This window comes from Puma concolor, chromosome B1, assembly GCF_028749965.1.
Source record: "Puma concolor isolate L17-30 chromosome B1, mPumCon1.1.hap2, whole genome shotgun sequence".
Lineage (NCBI taxonomy): Eukaryota > Metazoa > Chordata > Mammalia > Carnivora > Felidae > Puma > Puma concolor.
This window is the reverse complement of record NC_141670.1, coordinates 140,627,301-140,646,485: the sequence shown is the minus strand read 5'-3', so window position 1 is coordinate 140,646,485 and position 19,185 is coordinate 140,627,301. Positions and strand designations below refer to the sequence as shown.

At 42.2% G+C, this 19,185-nt stretch overlaps 1 protein-coding gene across 3 annotated transcripts in view; it reads right to left on the bottom strand.

Moving 5' to 3' along the window:
• Positions 1 to 11,026, bottom strand: part of PRKG2 (protein kinase cGMP-dependent 2) — a 106,059-nt gene extending 95,033 nt beyond the window's left edge. For 2 of the 3 annotated variants that reach the window (XM_086704763.1, XM_086704762.1), the window contains exons 1-2: positions 10,619 to 11,025; positions 235 to 708 (exon numbers count right to left, since the gene is read on the bottom strand). In XM_086704763.1, coding sequence (XP_086560889.1) covers positions 235 to 695 — 461 coding nt within the window. In that variant the 5' untranslated portion in view covers positions 696 to 708; positions 10,619 to 11,025. Of the gene's footprint in view, positions 1 to 234; positions 709 to 10,618 lie in introns of all 3 variants that reach the window. The other variant, XM_086704764.1, reaches the window with a different exon arrangement.
• Positions 11,027 to 19,185: the final 8,159 nt, after the last annotated feature.

The window sequence follows — 19,185 nt, the reverse complement described above, 5'->3', positions numbered from 1 at the left end:
TCGTAAACTCAGCTCCTCAGTTATACGCACCACAAACCAAAGTCTGGCTAACACGCAATTCCTGATTTAAAGAAAAGTTTTGCTTACCCAAACCAAACCAAGTTTAGGAGTCCCTCTATCCCCAAATCAGAAAGGGTTATTATCTCTTTTCCACTGAGGCGGCCTAAAAAATATCACCCTAGTCTTTCATAATCTTAAAGCTACCGGAGTCAAAAGGGTGTGGGAACTTCTTACCTGGAGTCCTTTCTGACCCTTGCTTTCTCAAAAGAAAATTCAGGGGGTTTATTGAGGTCATAGGTTCGGGTGGTGGGTTCAGCAGACACCCCTGCTTTTGCTCCCCTCCGGCTATGGAGGGAGACCAATCCCGAGGCCTTCCGGTGGACCTCAAGAGGCACTTTATCTGGAGAGGCCTGAAGCGGGCTTCCTCCCTGCATATGCACCACATCCTGAAGCTTGTTCAGCTGTATGCACTTGCTCTGGAGCTCCTCTGTGAGCTCAGCAATGGCCACGGTCTGCTTCGACAGCTGTTCCCGCAGCTCCTTCAAATGGTATTCCCGCTCCTGGATCTCAGCATCCTTCCTCCTCAGCTCCCTCTCCAGCTCTGTCACCTTGCTCCGCAGCGCATGGGTGGTGAGGTTCCCGGAGTGGCCATCTGGATGCTTAGAATGTTTGGGTTTCACTGAACCATTTCCCATTTTGCTCAAGGACCTGAGAGAGGGCAGAGAACCGGCAATTACATAGTGGAACTTCACCCCACAGCCCCCACCACTCCTCATTCCGATCTGGTTCATAAATAGAAACACAGCGGCCATCATTATTTGATAAGCAATAAATTCCCTTTGCTTCCAGAAGCAAAGCTATTGACTGATTTCCCTTATCTCTCCATGAGTTGGCCTTGGATTCATTCTTCCCTGTCCCTTTGATGGCACAGGTGTCACACCTAAGCATTTTGCACAAGTGGCCTGAGTTACCTGCTGTTCCCTCTGGTCGTTCTCCTTGGACAGCTGTCAAAAGCATCACAACAAGACTGCAATTTGGAAGTCAGCATGGCAAAGATGCAACACAAATGAGCAGCCACAGAAGCAGAGGCTTGGAAATGTCACCGCTCTGTCAGCGCTCTGTGCAGCTACAGCGAGAAACTACGCCCGAGTTAGAAAGCAGCACATCTGCACTCCTCTGGAGAAGGAGACTGAGTCGATACTGCTTTCTTAACACTTTGCTCCCGCTCTATGGACCGAGTATGTTTTGCATTTCGGATAGGGCTCGCTGTTAAAAAGTGCTGGGTGGCAGTTACTAGAAAGTAAAACAGAGGCATGCGGATTCTTTGACTTCTTTTACTTTATATCCTAAAGCCAAGGTTGTCCAAAATATGATGAAGTATGAGCGCAGAGCTCATTCTTTTCCTATTAAGAATATGCTCAGTGAAGTCCCCAAAATGGTCACTAATCCAGCAAATCTCAGAATGTGATACACAAATCAGGATCATCAGGGTGATTTTAGTTGATTCAGAATGTTTTGTTGTTGTTGTTGTTGTTTTTTATTCAAAGCTATGTGTTTATTTTAACATTCATTAGAAATATAAATAATTGCCCCCACAAAGTTGCGATTTCATTGACATTATTGCTTAAGTGAAAGATAAACTAGGCATTTAGATTTACTGAGTCAGTTCAATGAAAATTTCTTAAAAATCATCTACAGAGGGACGCCTGGGTGGCTCAGTCAGTTAAGCATCCAACTTTGGCGCAGGTCATGATCTCACAGTTTGCAGGTTGGAGCCCAGAGTGGGGCTCTGTGCTGACAGCTCAGAGCCTGGAGCCTGCTTCAGATTCTGTGTCTCCCTGTGTCTCTTCCCCTTCTCCAGCTCACACCCTGTCTCTCTCTCTCTCTCTCTGTATCTCTCTCTGTCTCTCTCTCTCTCTGACTCTTTCTCTCTCAAAAACAAATAAACCCTTTAAAAGTTCTAAAAAAATAAATAATAAAAATAAAAATCATCTGTAGATACTAAGCAGACCTGAGCAAGACCACAAAAGAGAACTTGAAACGGTGAGTTTGGAAAATACTGCTTTGATTAATTACCATAAGGTTTAAGTCTTTTTAGGCTACCTATTTAAACTTCATACTTGTGCATGTGCAATTTTTGACAGCCTTAATTCAAGAAGCATAATAACACTTGTAAACTAAGCTTAAATTACCTCTCATTATATAATATCCAAAGAGCTAGACGAAACTTTGTAGTTATATAAGCCACACATTCTTGCCCCTCTCTTCCCTCCAAATTTCAAACTCAAGGAGAAATGAAATGCTTAGACTGATATTGCTAGCTCTCCCAGAATAGTCGTGATCTCTAAAACAATAAAGGCATACACGGAAAGATGTAAGACAGCCTCTAAACCTCAAACAGATGCAACCAAGTAGCCAATGCATATCACCTAAGATGGATGGTACAAACAGAAAATAAATGTACTTGTAAAAGTAATCTTGCAATACCCAGATAGTCCTCATAGAATTCAGGTTCCAAGTAGTCATTAATAAACATTAGCCTCCAGAGAATTGCCTTACTATGTAGCAGAGATGTGGCAGGTTTTATCTCTAAGTTTCTCTTGGCTTGGCAGAATTTATTATTCTTATATATTAAGAATATATAAAAAGGTTGAGGAGACTAGAATTCATAGTCATGGCCCTGGACACCCCTGTATCCCAAATAAGCAATTCAGAAGATGTTAGATTGGGACCTAGGAATGAACTTGAATGAGATTCTGAATGACAGGCATGAGATGGGTGCCCCCAGAGGTTTCTTAAATTAATGTGTGCACAAGTTTTTAACACGCAGCAGTGAGCATCTTCCAGACACGCTTTTTGGGTCCATGGACAAGCATTCCTAACCATGGCAGGATGGAAGGAGGGGAATGGTCAGAGGAAAAGGAGCTGCTTTATAAAGAAAAATGATCATAAAAACCTTCAAATGTAATATTAAACTAACTCAATCTTTTTTTTTTAATTTTTTCAATGTTTATTTTTGAGAGAGAAAGAGAAAGCGTGTGAGCTTGTGGAGGAGGGGGACGGAGCTGTCAGCACAAAGCCCCAAGTTGGGCTTATACCCATGAACTATGAGATCGTGACTTGAGCCAAAGTCAGACACTTAACTGACTAAATCACCCAGGCTCCCCAAACTAACTCAATCTTTATTCCTAGAACAATTGTTTACTAAAACCTAACTGTCATGTATTATACCAGGGGCATAACTCCATGAATTTGCAATAAATTTGACAGAGAAAACAGGGCTAGCATTCTAAACATGAAAAGGCTTTAGAAACATTTTTGCTGTATGTATGGTGTTCAAAATATTCTGTCCTGATCCAATAATTTTACAAACCTGAAACACAATTAGGTAGGTGTTAAATTCTCCCCAAACACTAACCATTCTCTGGTTTTCATGAAGACAGTTTAGAAGCTGTGTAAATCTTTCAAGCTATTTAGAATTCCAAAGAGGGGTGAAACGAGAGTACCTAGCTCATCTTTCAAGTGACTAATATATATAAGTAAGTTCCCGAATGGCTCAATACTAAGTCTGATTTCTTACTTAGTTCACTCATTTAAATGTTCTTGTCCCTCAAGCCAAGACAAGTGTTTGGTTTCACAAAACCTAATTAGATTCATTCTGTTTCCTATATTCGTCACTAAGATAGGTAATCTATTTCTCAAAAATGTATTGCTAGCCACAAGGAGAATGTATTGCTGGCAACAGAAGATGTTTCTCCATCGATCCAGAAACTGTGGGTTAATAGAGTCATTCTTAGAATCACGGGGCAAGACATGATGTAAAAGGAAATGAGCCTGGAGATGAAGATCAGAATTTAACATAAGTAATGGAGTCAAGCCAGCCGGGGTAGGAAAACAATCTGCCCTTTCCCGGCTGCGTAGCCTTCTACAAACGCCTTAGAATCCTAGATTGGTTTTCCAATCTAGAAAGTCATACCCAACTCATAGGATTATTATGAAGATTACGTTTGTTAGGTATCCTGTACAATATTGGCACACAGCAGGCACCGGGGAGCTCTCACAGTGTGTGGCTGGAGACAAGGCACCGAGTGTCTTGGTGCAAGGAAACTTCCAGAAGAAATCGTTGCTGGATGGGACAAAGTCTAGCATGCTGCATGCCTTCCAGACAAGAAGTCCTTAAAGATGCCAATTACTCCCTGGGGTTAGGGGAACCTAAACTCGGCCTGGTTTATCTCTTCCATGAAGAAAAGAAGTCATTCTGGAATATCTTAGGGAAATCTACCCTGATAAGGGAAACTCCACCAAAACATGGAGACCAGAAAGCATCACAGATGACCCAGCCCAGGTTACAGGACTGCAAGGACTCTTCAAGCTTCATAATTCCCTCCTGCTGTCCCTACCTGTTTTCACATATTGCAGTGTAATCCTGAAACCAAAGGGGCCTGCCTAACTGTTTTTGAAGACAATAAAAAAACATGACTCACTGTGAATGCAGTATTCTTCTGTACCCAGAAACAGGCAAGAGGAATAGAATGCATTGTGGCATTTGGCAGGAAGAGAGGAAAACTACATAAATTTTTTAATTATTATTACGTTAATGTGATAACTACTTCGGAAATGTCATTACGAGAAGTAACCAGAAAAGACACAGGAAAAGCAAAACCCTGAAGGCTCTTGCAGGTGGATTAACACCTGACAGCCAGCGTGGGAGGAATTAGGTTTTGTTGTCTGTTTTTCCTCCAGCTCTACAGTAGTTTGAAACCAAAATCTTGGCTCTGATCTAGATAATATCTATTTCTCTCTCTCCCCCATCTGGAGTCTGATATAAATATATGTATCTGTAAATATGGGAGATGGTATAGTGCTGGCTAAAGTTACACAGCCAGAGTCTCAATCCGAGCATTTTCACTTAGTATATATATGCCCTTGGGCATGACGTGGGGCTCAAGTGTCAATAATAGAAGAGATAGACAGACACATAGAGCTACAGGCAGATACAATGACTATACATATCATTTAGAGTTATTAGAGGGTCAAATGAGATAAACCATATCAAACATTGCTATTATTACTTGTTAACATTACCCAACAAAATAACTCAGTAGAAAAACTTATTGATCAAAGAGTACGTACTAAATAAACACAATATTATAGGAGAACAAAGTCAGTGGTGATACCTCCAGACTTTAAGACTTATTATTAAGAAAGAACGAGCGAAAGAAAGAAAGAAAGAAAGAAAGAAAGAAAGAAAGAAAGAAGTACTATAAAGCTTGCAGTAATCAAGACAGTGTGATATCAGTTAAAGAATAGACCAATAGGTTAATGGTACATACTAGAGTTCAGAAATAGACTCGGACAAATATAGTTAACTGACCTTTGACAAAGAACAAAAGTAGTTCAATGGGAAAAGGATGGTTTTTTAACAAATTGGACAACCACCCATACTCGTGTGCACACATTAATCTAGACAAGGACCTTATATCTTTCACAAAAATAATCCTCAAATATTTCAAAGACCTAAATGTAAAACACAAAACCATAAAACTGCTAGTAGACAATATAGGCAAAACTCTAAGTGGGATTGGTGATGACTTTTTAGATAAAACACCAAAAGCACAATCCATGAAAGGAAAAAAATTATAAGGTGAACTTCATTAGCATTTAAAACATCTGCTCTGCAAAGACACTGTTGAGAGGATGCAATGACCAGCCACAGACTGGGAGGAAGCATTTGCAGAGCACATATCTAATAAAGGACAAGGATCCAAAATATACAAAGAACTCTTAGCACTCAACAATAAGAAAGCAAACGATCTAGTTGAAAAACGGGCAAAAATATACACAGATACCTCACCACAGAAGATACACACGTGGAAAGTAAGCATATGAAAAGGTGTTCAACGTTATATGTCATGAGAGAATCTCAAATTAAACCAACAGTAAGATGCCACTACACACTTATCAGAATGACCAAAATCCAAGCCCTGACAACACCAAATTCTGGGGACACGGAGCAGCAAGGATTCTCATTCACTGCTAATAAGAATGTGAAATCATAGTCACTTAGGAGGCAGTTTGGGAGTTTCTTACAAAGCTAAATAATCAGATAATCCAGCAATCATGCTCCTTGGTGTTAATTTGACTGATGTGAAAATGTATGTCCACACCAAAACCTGCACATAGATATTTATAGTAACTTTACCCATAACTGTCACAACCTGGAAGCAATCAAGATGTCCTTCAATGAACAGACGGAAGGTATATCTAGATATACCGAACCATGGTATATCTAGACAATGGGATATTATTCAGGGCTGAAAAGTAGTAAGTATGAAGCCATGAAAAGACATGAAGGCACTTTAAATACATATTACTAAATGAAATTAGTCAATCTGAAAAATCTACATACTGCATGATTCCAACAATATGACATTCGGGAAAAGACAAAACTTAGAGACAGTAAAAAGATCAGTGATTGCAGGGACTTGGCGAGAGAGAGGGAGGAATGAATACGCGGAGTATGGGGGAATCTTAGGGTAGTGAAACTACTCTGTGTGATGCTGTAATGGTGGATACATGTCTTATACATTTGTCCAACCCCACTGAAGGTACAACACAAAGAATAAACCCTTTTGCAGACTAGGTACTTTAGTTAATAATCACGTATCAATTCTGGTTCATCAATTATAATAAATGTACTACATTGATACAAGATGTTAAGAATAGAGGATGGGGGGCAGGGGGATATATGCAAACTGTACTTTTCACCTAATTTTTCTATAAACCTAAAACTGCTCTAAAAACTAAAGTCTATTAATTAAAAAAAAAAAAAAAAGAACATGTATTAAGGAGTGAATGCAAAAAGGCTGACGGCATATCCAGGAAATAGCTGAAATGCATGACAGGAGAAAGAGAGTCATGAGAAATGAAAAGTCCGATGCAGGAATAAGATGCAGAAGAACTCCATATACCATGTGATGGTATCTGGATTTTAGTGGAGGTCAAGTGTTTTCCAAGTTATGTGGTCAGATGTGCCCTTGAGAAAAATAAAATAATTTTATTGGCTATAAATATAGAATGGAGTGAAAAGAGCATAGAGGAAGAGAAACAGTAAGAGGTTATTGCACCAAGCCAAGTAAAAGGTGCTCAGGACAGGATAAGGCCATAGCCCCAACCCTATTCTAGTGTCTTGAACTTCTTGAACTCAATATAAAAATGGATCATCTCCATGGTAGCCAGAAGAGAAAAACATGATCATCAGGGATTTGGTAAAGGTTGTGGCTATAGGTAACGCTGCAATTTGCTTCCCTTTAATAAATCATGAAACACAGAATAGATTCTTTTCCAAGATAAGGGTACTTTACCCTGAAATCAGAGGAGTGAATTACACGGTCTTCTAAGTCTATATGAAACTGATGCATTTGGTGTTATCCTTAACTTTGTTTCAACAAAGTTCTTTTAGAAAATAATTAACCATCACTAAATATGTAAATCCCTGCTTCTTCTCCCTGAAGGAAAGCACACAGAGCTGCCCTTGTGAGAACAGCTCAATTCTATCAATGCCACAATTAAAAGCATCTGCCCACCTGACCTTGTAACTGATGAGCTGGGGCTCAGTTTTTAATCTACTGATATTTTTCTCTATCCACAACATATTAGTTTGGAGAGTAATCTTCCCTTGTCGGGCAGTCATATGAGCTACAGTTTCAGCTACTCCTGAGGTTGATTCTCTTCGAAGTGCCTCTCCACCCAACAGAATGTTCATAGTGAATTTTACAAATGCCACTTATCCTATATGTTCACTGCCAAATGTGGTGGCGTTCCATTCAGCTATTTTGGGGTGCTGGAGTATCATATAGACAGGCCAAGACAGAGAAATGTAATTCTATACGGGTAGGTCAAGAGATTATAACTGATGGAATTTGAGTGGTGATAAGAAGAAAGAGAACAAAGATTTGGAAATTTCCATTGTGGCAACTGGGTAAGAGGTGATGTCATTAACCAAAATGAGGAGCATCTTGGAGGCCTAAGACAGGGAGTTTAACTTTGGACACACTCAGCTTTTTTTTTTTTTTTTTAATTTTTTTTTAACGTTTATTTATTTTTGAGACAGAGAGAGACAGAGCATGAATGGGGGACGGTCAGAGAGAGGGAGACACAGAATCCGAAACAGGCTCCAGGCTCTGAGCTGTCAGCACAGAGCCCGACGCGGGGCTTGAACTCACGGACCGTGAGATCATGACCTGAGCTGAAGTCGGCCGCTTAACCGACTGAGCCGCCCAGGCGCCCCTGGACACACTCAGTTTGAAGGACCCATGGAAACTTTGGTGTGGAGGAGTTCGGTAGACAATAAGATATGAGGGACTAGAAACCCAGAAGGGGGGAGCTGAAAATATGTAGCAATCTTTGATACCTAAGTAGAGGCTGAAGCTGAAGTACTGGATGAAAGGGCCCAGGAGACTGGCCATGAGGAGAGAAAGAGTGTCTAGGCCTATATGAGATTTGAAAGAAAAACTAGAGATATGCTAAGAAGAAGCTATTGTTTTGGCAAAAGTGGAAAAGGGTGTGAGTGGATTCACGGTAAAATATGGCAAAGGTGGGAGGAATCCTGCAGGGGTTGAATCACTCAATGTGGTGATTAAATGGGTGCACACAGAGGGAGGTTAAAAAAAATAATTCCAGTATTTTGATCTTAGAAGGCTTGGAGGAAGGGACTACTATTAACTCATTCATTCATTCAAAACTGAATAGAGCACCAACTATGGGCTGAGTATTGTGACACTGTCTTAATTCAGAGGAATGAGTGCACTTTATGAGACAGTAATCAGGCTGAATTTATACATGTTGAGTGCAAGGTGTCTGAATGTCATCAAGGTAGAAATGTGTAGCAGATAGTAGCAAAAAAAAAAGAGCTCAAGGCAAGAGACTGCTTTACAGAGGTGAGGGGTTGAAGTCCCATTAGCAGATGAGATCACTAAGGGAGAAAAGAAAGGAACGCCTCTGTTATTCTATAAATACATCTAGAAAATACCTGTGGATATTATTTATAGAAGTGCAGGAGAAGCAAATAACAAAGACAGGGAAGGAATGCTAGTACAAGTAAGAGATCGAGGAGAACTATCACAGAGGCCATGAAGATAAGGTTTTCAAGAGGTAAGCAGGCTGTGGTTCACATCCCACAGATACATCAAAACAAATTATACCAGAGGGAAAAGCACTGGATTTAGCCTTTCACACAAGGGTTGGGATAGAAAGCCAATGACAAAGGAGCTGACAAGAGCTAATGCTAAGAGTAGGGATTTCAAGATGGTATCTTGGTTCATGAAATGGATTTTTAGAACAGTGGAAACTTGAGAGTCTTTGTATGCCTGGAATAATGAAGCAGTGAAGATAGATAGAATAGGTGAAAACATAGAAGAGGAAATAATTGATAGGAAAACGGCCCAGAGGAAGCAAGACACTATGAGATCAAAAGATTTGGGCAACATCCAAGCAACATACGCCTTCACTGTGTGGTGAATTAGCCTCACTTGTAAGGATTCTGTAAGGATTCCAGAGGACTGGAGTTAAGGATTTCACACGGAAGAGAGAGATCTCTGCGTATCATCGTTTCGTATATTTTATTCTCAGTTACACATTTCAGTAGGGAGGATGGCCTCTAATTCTCCAAAGAGAATTCTCCACCGTATTAGTTCATACTCTCCCGTGTCACACTAAACAGGACTGCTGGCAACAGATACTGTATTCTATGTGGGATGAGCACCTTGTCCGGTAGTTAAATAGAAACTTGCAAAGAAAAGAGACAATAATTTGTAAGGAACTGGGGGGGGGGGGGGGGACGCTGTATGCTGCTCTCTTCCTTTATAATAAAAAAGCCCCTAGGAACTTTGAGAACAAGGTGAAGATCAGGACACCAAGGCTCCTATCAGACCTTTCTACTTGTTAATTCTGCCCGAGTTGTTTCTTTCCAGTCTCATCTCTGGCCTCAACTGCCATGCGTTCGCACCCTAGTTCTTCAACTTGAACCCACTGCTTTCTCTCTCATCCCCTAAGTGGCTGCTTTATTGTTTTCTGTTTGTCTGCTCTTGTTTTTTCATCACTGGGAAATACAGAGCAAGCGATGTGAAAGCGCCTCACGGTGCTGGGAGTGCCACAGAACACCCACACAAGTTTACAAGGACTCATAAAGTCCTTGCCCGAGTACTTGTCTCCTAGCAGCTACCCAGGGCTAGGCGACGCTTGGAGCGCACGCCCGGACAGCAGCGCCTAGCCCCCCGCCCGGAGCGACTGTCTCCACCGCCGTTCTGCTCGGAGATCAAGGCTTGACAACCCTGAGGAATCCCCACTGGGGCTGAGCTCTCCCATGCCGCCCCCAGCCAAGCTTCTTAAAATCAAGTAGCCTTCCCTCGCCTCCGGGAGCTCACGGAAGGCTGCCACACCAAGCAAACGCAACGCGTGCACACGTCCACACACAAACAGCACATGCACGAGACCGGCGGGGTGTGGAACGGAAGCGCACAGCTCGCAGTGCACGCACGGCAGGCACACGCGCGCGCCCCGACCCCGTCCCCCGCCTGCGCTGCCCCGGGCGCCCAAACCTTCCGCCCGCGAACCTCACCAGACAGCCGGGTAACTTTCCAGGTGCGCAGCTTGTCACCTTGGCGCCGCCGCCCCTGCGTCTCCGCGTCGTCTCCCGCGCCTCCCTCCCCAGCCGCCTGCGGCGCTGGGCAGCTCAGCGAGCCCGGGCCGTGCGCAGGGCGCGCGGCGCGGGCCCGGGGCCGCCTCTGCCGCCGCTCGGGCTACGTGGGATCCGCGGGCGCGGGCGAGCGCGCTGCGGGCAGGAGCTGCGGCGGCTTGGGTGCTGCCGCCTGCCTCCTCCGCGGGGGCCGGTGCAGAGCAGACGCGCAAGGAGGGAGGGAGGGAAGGAGGGAGGAGAAGAGGAAGGGGAGGGGGGAGGGTCAGCCGGGGCTACTGCGTGGAAGAGCAGGGAGCCGGCTTCCCAAAAGGTGGGGTCACCCGCGCGCGCACCCACTCCGGCCAGAACCTTTACTCCCGAGACAAGCTAGCGGCGGTAGCCGCAGTCTGCACTTTATACCCCATACCCTCCAGAGTGAGGCAACTTAAGTAGGGAGATAACATCGTGGTTGTAAAGCGTTTTTTATGTTGTTATTATTATTTCTATTTCAAGTGTGTGGGACGAGGGGAGAGGAAAGTTCAGGGACGTGTTCATCTTTTCCTTCCCCTCCCTCTCCTCCCACCCCTCTCTGGTCTGTTTTCCCGGCCAAGCTCCATCCCACCTCGCCTTCCCTCCCAGAGCGCAAACAGGCGCACGTATCCTGGACGGGCTCTCCTGGGTCACACCAATGCCCTTCTAGAAGACACGTGACCTCGGAGCAGCCTGGAGATGCGCTCTTCCGGGACTCTGGAGCCATAACTCGCATCTAGTTTGCCAGTTCGCATGATGCTGGGGGGTCGTGGTTTGAATCGAGTTTTAAGGGGCAGAGATTATACCTTCGGAATCTGTAGGTACTTTAGCAGGGATCACCCAGGCTGGTATGGCCTTTTGATTACATGGGTTTTTGTTTGTTTGTTTTGGGGGGTTCCCCACCCCCCAGGCTTGCATTATGGTTTTCTAAATATATATATACCGCATTATTTGCTGTGCTCTGGAGTTGTGAGATCTTCGTGTGGCTTTCCCCTTTCCTCCTGCCCCCAGAGGAATTTCACTGGCAAATCCACCGTGGACAAGGGCGGTTTCTGTGTTGAGGAATGGGAAGTACAGTGAGTTTTTATTCTTCACTGTGCCTCTAGAGAATGTCAGAACCCAACTCTCTTGGGTTTTAAACCACATGGCGGCGGTGGGACTCATGTAACACTGGCCTGCACTGGTACATATATAAACTTATATAGAAACGAGGCCGATGTAAAATATGTTGAATGGGACCATTAAATTTCAGTGGAGGAAGAATGTAGTCTTGTTTGTTTTTGTACTAACTGAAAAAAAAAAATAAGCAGAAGTACAAAGTACTTTTTCATGAACACATGCCAGAGACTTTCCATTTTATGCAGGCCTTCAAAATAGCCCAACTAGAGGAGATGGTCTGGGGAAGGATTCTACAGGAAAAGGAAAAATAATTAAGTCTTTGTGAAGTCACTGTAATAATGAACTTCTAAGTCAACAGAGTGGATCTTTATGAACCGTTTAACAACAAAAAGAAGAAAATTGCATTTTCAAAGTCCTTACATTTCATTTACCTCATTTTGGGGGGAAATAGTAGATTGCTAATTAACGGGTCCACATTTTTAAGGAAATAGAATAAAAATATCGGAATACATCATGCGTAATAAGAGTAAATATGCTCTGTATATCTTTCTTTTTGGTTAAATATGTGTATATATGTATATTTGGTCAACCATGTAATATGTATTTTCTTACCATTCCTGGAGGCAAAAGCTTGAAAACCACTGATGGGGTCCTGCCAGGGGTCACCCAGCTAGTCAGAGCTGGAGGGGGATCTTAAACTCCCTCCCAGCAATCCTAGGATGGTGAGGAGGAGGAGGAGAAAAGTGACTGTGTTTGAGGTGTTATCCATGACTTCAACAAATGTGCTTAAGCAGCTCCCATGCCTCAGGCCAGATGCTAAAATTTGGGAATTCAAAATCAACACATTATCTTGGTAATTTAGAATCTACAGTCCAGTGGGGGAAATAGGTATCAAATCAATAAGCACAAAAGCAACATATATGTAAAAAAAAAAAAAAAAAAAAATGCTATGAAAGAAAATGATATGAGAGCAAAAAATATGGGGTTATAATTCAGATGCAGAAGACTACAATTAATAACTAACCGAGTTTAAAATGTCTTAAATAACAAGGGACTTTACCGTTTCATGTGACTAGACATCCCAAGGTTGAGAGGCTCTGGCTGGGTAAATTCAGCAGTGATGTCAGGGTAGACCTGGGCTGTTTCTGTTATTCTCCCTGCCATTTCCAGCACGCCAACTTTGTACCTGGGTCGGCCTCCACCTCCCACCATGGTCCCAGGATGGCTGGGCCAGCCCCTGTTATGAGAGGTAATCCTGACAATGCCCAATAGTAGCAAAGTCTGTCTCTTTTCAAGAGTGGACACATCTTTCTTAGAACCTCCAAGCAGACTTCCTCTTACCTGTCATTAGTTCAAACTGAGTCACTTGCCCACACTTAAATTCTGGGCATGGAAGGAGGATTACCAAAACTGGCTTGGACTGTTCGGAATCTGCCCTTGAACTTTTCAGAATTGTACTTTTTGAGGAGCTGATACCCAAACAAAGAGCATAAAGTGGCAATGGATGTTGGGTAGGCAATCTAGAATCTGCTATGAGGGCTCGTGGATGACTTCTCTGAAAACAATAACATTTAAACTTACGATGATTAAGAGTCAGCAAGGGGTGAGGAGGAAGAGCCTTCAGACAGAGGGAACTGTGCTTGTGGTCTGACTCTGCCGTGTGTTAAAGGCATACGTGCAATTTCCCATTTACTATGTCAATTCGAAGAGGGAAGCCAACCTCAGGAAGCAAGCTCAAAGAGTTAAATAACTTGATCAAGTTCATAGAACTAATACATTGCAGAAGTGATCTGTCTAATTCCAGAGCCTAAAGTCTTGACTTCTGCCTCTATTGAGAGAGTAAGAAGACCGAAATCCACTTGCTTCCCTGGTCATTGACAGTGGAGCACAGCCTCCTCCAGGTCGCCTCCACAAGGTTTCTCTGGGCCTACTGGTGGTGCAGGACCTGGATTCATGAATAAACCCTCTTCCACTGGGTATGCCTCTGTTCCCCTGGGAGTCATGGTCTCTGCCAAACACTATCACCGGAGCACTAGGGCTTTCATGGTGTCAAAGCTCAGAGGTGGCCCATGGAGATTTGGGGGGTAAAATACACGTCTTTGTGTTACATGCAGTTCGGGGAAGTATCAGGCAGCCTTGAATTTACAAAATCTCTAGATTGTTCCCACTTTCTCTTTCTCACAGGGACCTGCATCCAAGGGGACAGTAATGCTTCCGTGCTGAAGTCAGACTCCCAAGCCCCTGCATGACTAAGTTCTGGTTCAAGCTCATCCAGCCTGAATCCTATTATCTTGGGATAAATTGCCTCATGGGAGACTCCCTAGTTGCCCTTGCACACAGACTTCTGTCAGGCCACCCCATCAGCTCAGCCTCGTGCTCACTACATTTAAGCCCCAGCTCAGAGCATCCCCAGGCTCAAGCTGAGCTCTCTCTTAAGAATCACCAGGAGATCTGAGGATGTGGGAGGGTCAAAACCACCCTCCAGTTTCTCACCATCTCTTTGATTTTACTCCCTTCCTTCCTTTCCTCTTCCTTTTGTCTTCTGTCTTGTTTATCTTACTGCACTGACCCTGCGGGCAGCCATTTCCATTGCTAAGGCTAGAACCTTAGGTCACCGTGCCCTTCTTCCATATTAGCTTTGCCAAACCCTGACCCAGGAAAAAAACTACTGTTTGCCTTTGGTGCTCCTCCTCTCCAGATGCCAGCATCACTCGATATGGTCATAAAACAGGGCCAAATGATTCCACCACAGTCTTTCAGTCTCCAACCTCCCTGCAGCCAACAATCCATTTATTTGCCTCAAAGCCACTTATTTCTTCCATGACATTTCACTGATTCTGCAGGATAGTGGCTCTGTCCTCTAGGATCCCAAAGCAGCGTGCTGCCTCAAGTCACAAATGCTTGTTAACTGTCTGCCTCTCTTCTATTGGACCTCAGAGCAGGGACTTTGTTATAGCAATTCTTACATGTTCAGTACATACATACATAGCTGAAATCTTTTTAATATGTAAAAAGAATCAAAAATTCCCCTTCACTATCTACTGCCTCTATTTTATAAATGAAAACATGAATTTATACATATGTGCAAGTTTATATACCTAATGTAATATATATAATGTATATACAATATATACATATAATATATAAAACATTATATTACATAATGTTATATATATGTGTGTGTGTGTGTGTGTGTGTGTGTATATATATATATATATATTTTTTTTTTTTTTTTTTTTTTTTTTTTGCTTACAAAGACACTAGAGACTTGAGAGAGAGCCCCCCTGCAGTCGGTGTCTCTATTTCCTTTGTGGAAACACACTACTAACATCACACAATCTTCCGGCCCAGCTCCGGGAGCACAATCCTCCGTTCCACCCTTGTCTCTTCAGGGGGGACAATGACCTCTCATTTCCCAAATCCCTCCCTGCTGATTCCTGAAGGAGAGGAGAATGAACCCCATGCACATTAAGTCCAGAGTACATTTGACTGGTTTCCCAGTCCCTTTAGGCAGCAGCCAGGGCCTACATGTGTCCCCCATTTGGAACTGACCAGTGTCCTGCCCATGCTCTCCTTGAGAGTCTTCCCTCCTCCATCCTATTTCCACTCATTCTAAATTTCCCCAAGATCTTGTCCTTCCTGCCTTCCTCCCTCTCTCCCTCCCTCCCATCCTTCTCTCTCTCTCTCTTTCCAAGGCTTCCCTCATTGCTTCTAGGTACATGCCTTCAGAACTCCCATAGCACTGCACTTTATCTCAGCCCTTTTTATGCTATTTGCCACTTTCTACTTTATATTATTGTTATCTATATACATTTCTTATCACCCCTGCTTGACTGTAAATACCTGGAGGGCATGGTTCATCTGGTTCATCATTGCTGTGTCTCCCACAGCACCCATGGCAGGCCCAAATCCTCAGGATAGAGTGAGCTATGACTTATTACCCAGAAGAACTGTACTTAGGTTTCCAAAGTTCTGTAGAAAGAATTTGAAATATGTTCTTGATTTTCCCTCTGGAATAAAAACAGTTGTGTGGAATAATGACACAATTAACTTACAGGTTAATAATCTGCTTAATTAACAATCAGATAATAGTAAGTGTTACTATAAAAGACTAACATATAAATACATTCCATTTTAGTTTTATCTACATATACTTAATGTCAGTCCATAGTGTGTTGACTTTCCTAAACAGTGATTTTTTTTTCTGGTTATGGAGGCTCATTCAATAATACAGCCAATGTATATTAACTATACATTAACTCACGGTGTTTGGAATCCCACCATCCTATGCTATTTCAAAGTCAACGTAGACTTTCCATTCAAAGCTTTGACCTCACAATTCCTTAGTCCTCATATCCAATACCCTTCATCTCCATTCAGCTTCAGCCATTCACTACCATAGTCACATCTGGAATCTCCTCTAAAATCACTGATTCAGGGACACCTGGGTGGCTCAGTCGGTTAAGTGTCTGAATTTGGCTCAGGTCATGATCTCACTATTCATGAGTTTGAGCCTCATGTTGGGCTCTGTGCTGACAGCTCAGAGCCTGGAGCCTGCTTTGGATTCTGTGTCTCCCTCTCTCTATACTCTTCCCCTACGCATTCTCTCTTTCTTTCTTTGTCTCTCTCTCTCTCTTTCTCAAAATAATAAATAAACATTAAAAAATAAATGTGAATAAATAAATAAAATCACTGATTCAGATAGTATATGTGCACCCCAGATCAGCTCAGCCCTCCCTGCCCCCAAGGCTTCAGCCCCTTGCCTTGCTTCTCAGACACAAATGGTCATAACAGTGCCTCATGCCTTTCCCATCGATGTATAGCCTAGGCTAATACTGCCACTGACTTCAGCCTCCTCTGAAGTGAGGAACAGGCCAGCCTCTGTAACACCCACTGTAGAGATAGCTTCAGCTATTCCAACTCCCACGTTTCACCTGTCTGGAACCAAAGCTCTAGCTTCCCTAGCTGCTACCTAGAGGGGGCCTAAAACATATCCTAGAGATACACTAAAATTAATGCCTTCTGGAGTCAACTTTGACCATTGAGAGACAGGAACCAGGAAGAAGCCAGCAGATAATTGCTTGCCTCTTCTGCCCACCCCGAAGCTGTTCAAAGATGTAATGGTTCTGTATTCTGGCTGCTCTAGTATGACTCAGCAAACAGATTTGTTTTCTAGAATCTGTGAGCAAAGTGGTAACGTACCACCTTGAATCTTCTTTTTCTCCTTCTCTCCTCATTTCCCTTTTCCCTTACTCCTGCTTCCTTAGGATAGCACCCCCTAATGAAGAGTTAGCATGTGAGCTTGGCCTCAGGCTCTGTTATCTAGACAAGCCAGGCTAAGATAAGATGGTACACTCTATGACTACAGCCTTCCATCCTTCAAGTTTATTTGCTCAGTTACTGTCTTTTCATGTGTTTTTGACTTTAAAGTGACCTCTAATTCCTTTACTCTCTATTTCCTTTCCTTCTGTCCTTGCCCAGCTTCTTTCTCAGTTTATATGAAGTGCTATATACTGAATATATACTAAATATTACTGTATTTCAAATTATATCATAAAGTTATAGTAATTTAAACAGTATGGTGATGACACAAAAATAGACACATAGATCGATGGAACAAATAGCCCAGAAATAAACCTATGTTTATAAGGTCAATTAATTTATGACAAAGGAGCCAAGAATATACAATGGGGAAAGGATAGTCTCTTCAGTAAATGATGCTGGGAAAACTGGACAGCTACATGCAAAAGGATGAAATTCAAATGCTATTTTACACCATACACAAAAATTAACTCAAAATGGATTAAAGGCTTGAACATGTCTTGAAACATAAAATTCCCAGAAGAAAACATAAGCAATAAGTTCCTTGACGTAGGTCTTATCAATGGCTTTTGAATCTGACACCAAAAACAAAAGCAACAAAAGCAAAAATAAACAAGTGGGCTACATCATATTAAAAAGCTACTGCACAGCAAAAGAAAACCATCAGCAAAATGAAAAGACCACCTACCTAATGGGAAATATTTGTAAATCATATATCTGGTAAGGGGCTAATATCCAAAATATATAAAGAACTCATACAACTCAAACACAAAAAAAACAAACAGTCTCATTAATAAATGGGCAAAAAATCTGAATAGATGTTTTTCCAAAGAACACATACGCATAGCCAACAGGTACATAAAAATATGCTTCACATCATTAATCATCAGAGAAAGGCAAATTAAAACCACCATAAGGTAACACCTCATACCTGTTGGAATGCCTGTTATCAACAAGACAAGAAATAATGAATGTTGGCAAGGATATGGAGAAAAGAGAATTCTTGTGCACTGTTGATGGGAATGCAAATTGGTGGAGCCACTATGGAACACAGTATGAAGGTTCCTTAAAAGATTAAAAATAGAACTAGCATATGATCCAACAATCTCACTTCTAGGAATTTGTCCAAAGAAAATGAAAACACTAACTTGAAAAGATACACGCATGCCCTGCCATGTTCACTGCAGCATTATGTACAATAACCAAGATACAGAAACAGCCTAAGTATCTACCAATGGGTGAATGGACAAGGAGACTGTGATGTGTGTGTACACACACACACACACACACACACACACACACACACACACAGTGGAATATTATTCAGTCATAGAAAAGATGGAATCTTGCTTTTGCAATAACAATAATGGACCTCAAGGGCATTATGCGAAGTGAAATAAGTCAGACAGAGAAAGACATTTAAATACTATATGATCACTCTTTTGTATGGAATCTAACAAAAAGGCAAAAAACAAAAAAAAAAGTAAAAAAAAAAAAACAAAAAAAAAAAAGAAGAAGAAAGAAAAAAAGAAAACTCATAGATAAAGAGAATACATGGGTGGTTTCCAGAGGTGACAGGCTAGGGACTGGGAGAAATAAAATTTTAAACAAATGCAATCTCACTGTATTTTTTTGATCCAGCAGGTATGTCTATATCTATATATTTTGAAAAGTATTCAGCGCATTATTTCACACTCTTGGTACCTTCCCCAACATTGTATCTTTCAAAAGCTGGACAAAACTCCCGTCCTAGAGGAAACTCATTTCTGAACTTCTCTTCCGTATACTTGGATAGTGAGTACTAGTGGAGCAAGGAAAATATAGGCTTTGTTCTCATGGAATTTAAATTCTAGGTCCATGGTAGGAGCTTAAGTTGGCAGAGCCATTCTAGAGAGATACCTTGCACAATTTACTCTAATTAAGAATATGTATAGCTCAGTGATAATTCCACTTCTGAGTATACTATTTATTCCAGAGAAATTCTGACACAGATACATATAGGGACGTGTTCAAGGATATTTACTGAAGCTTCTTTTGTG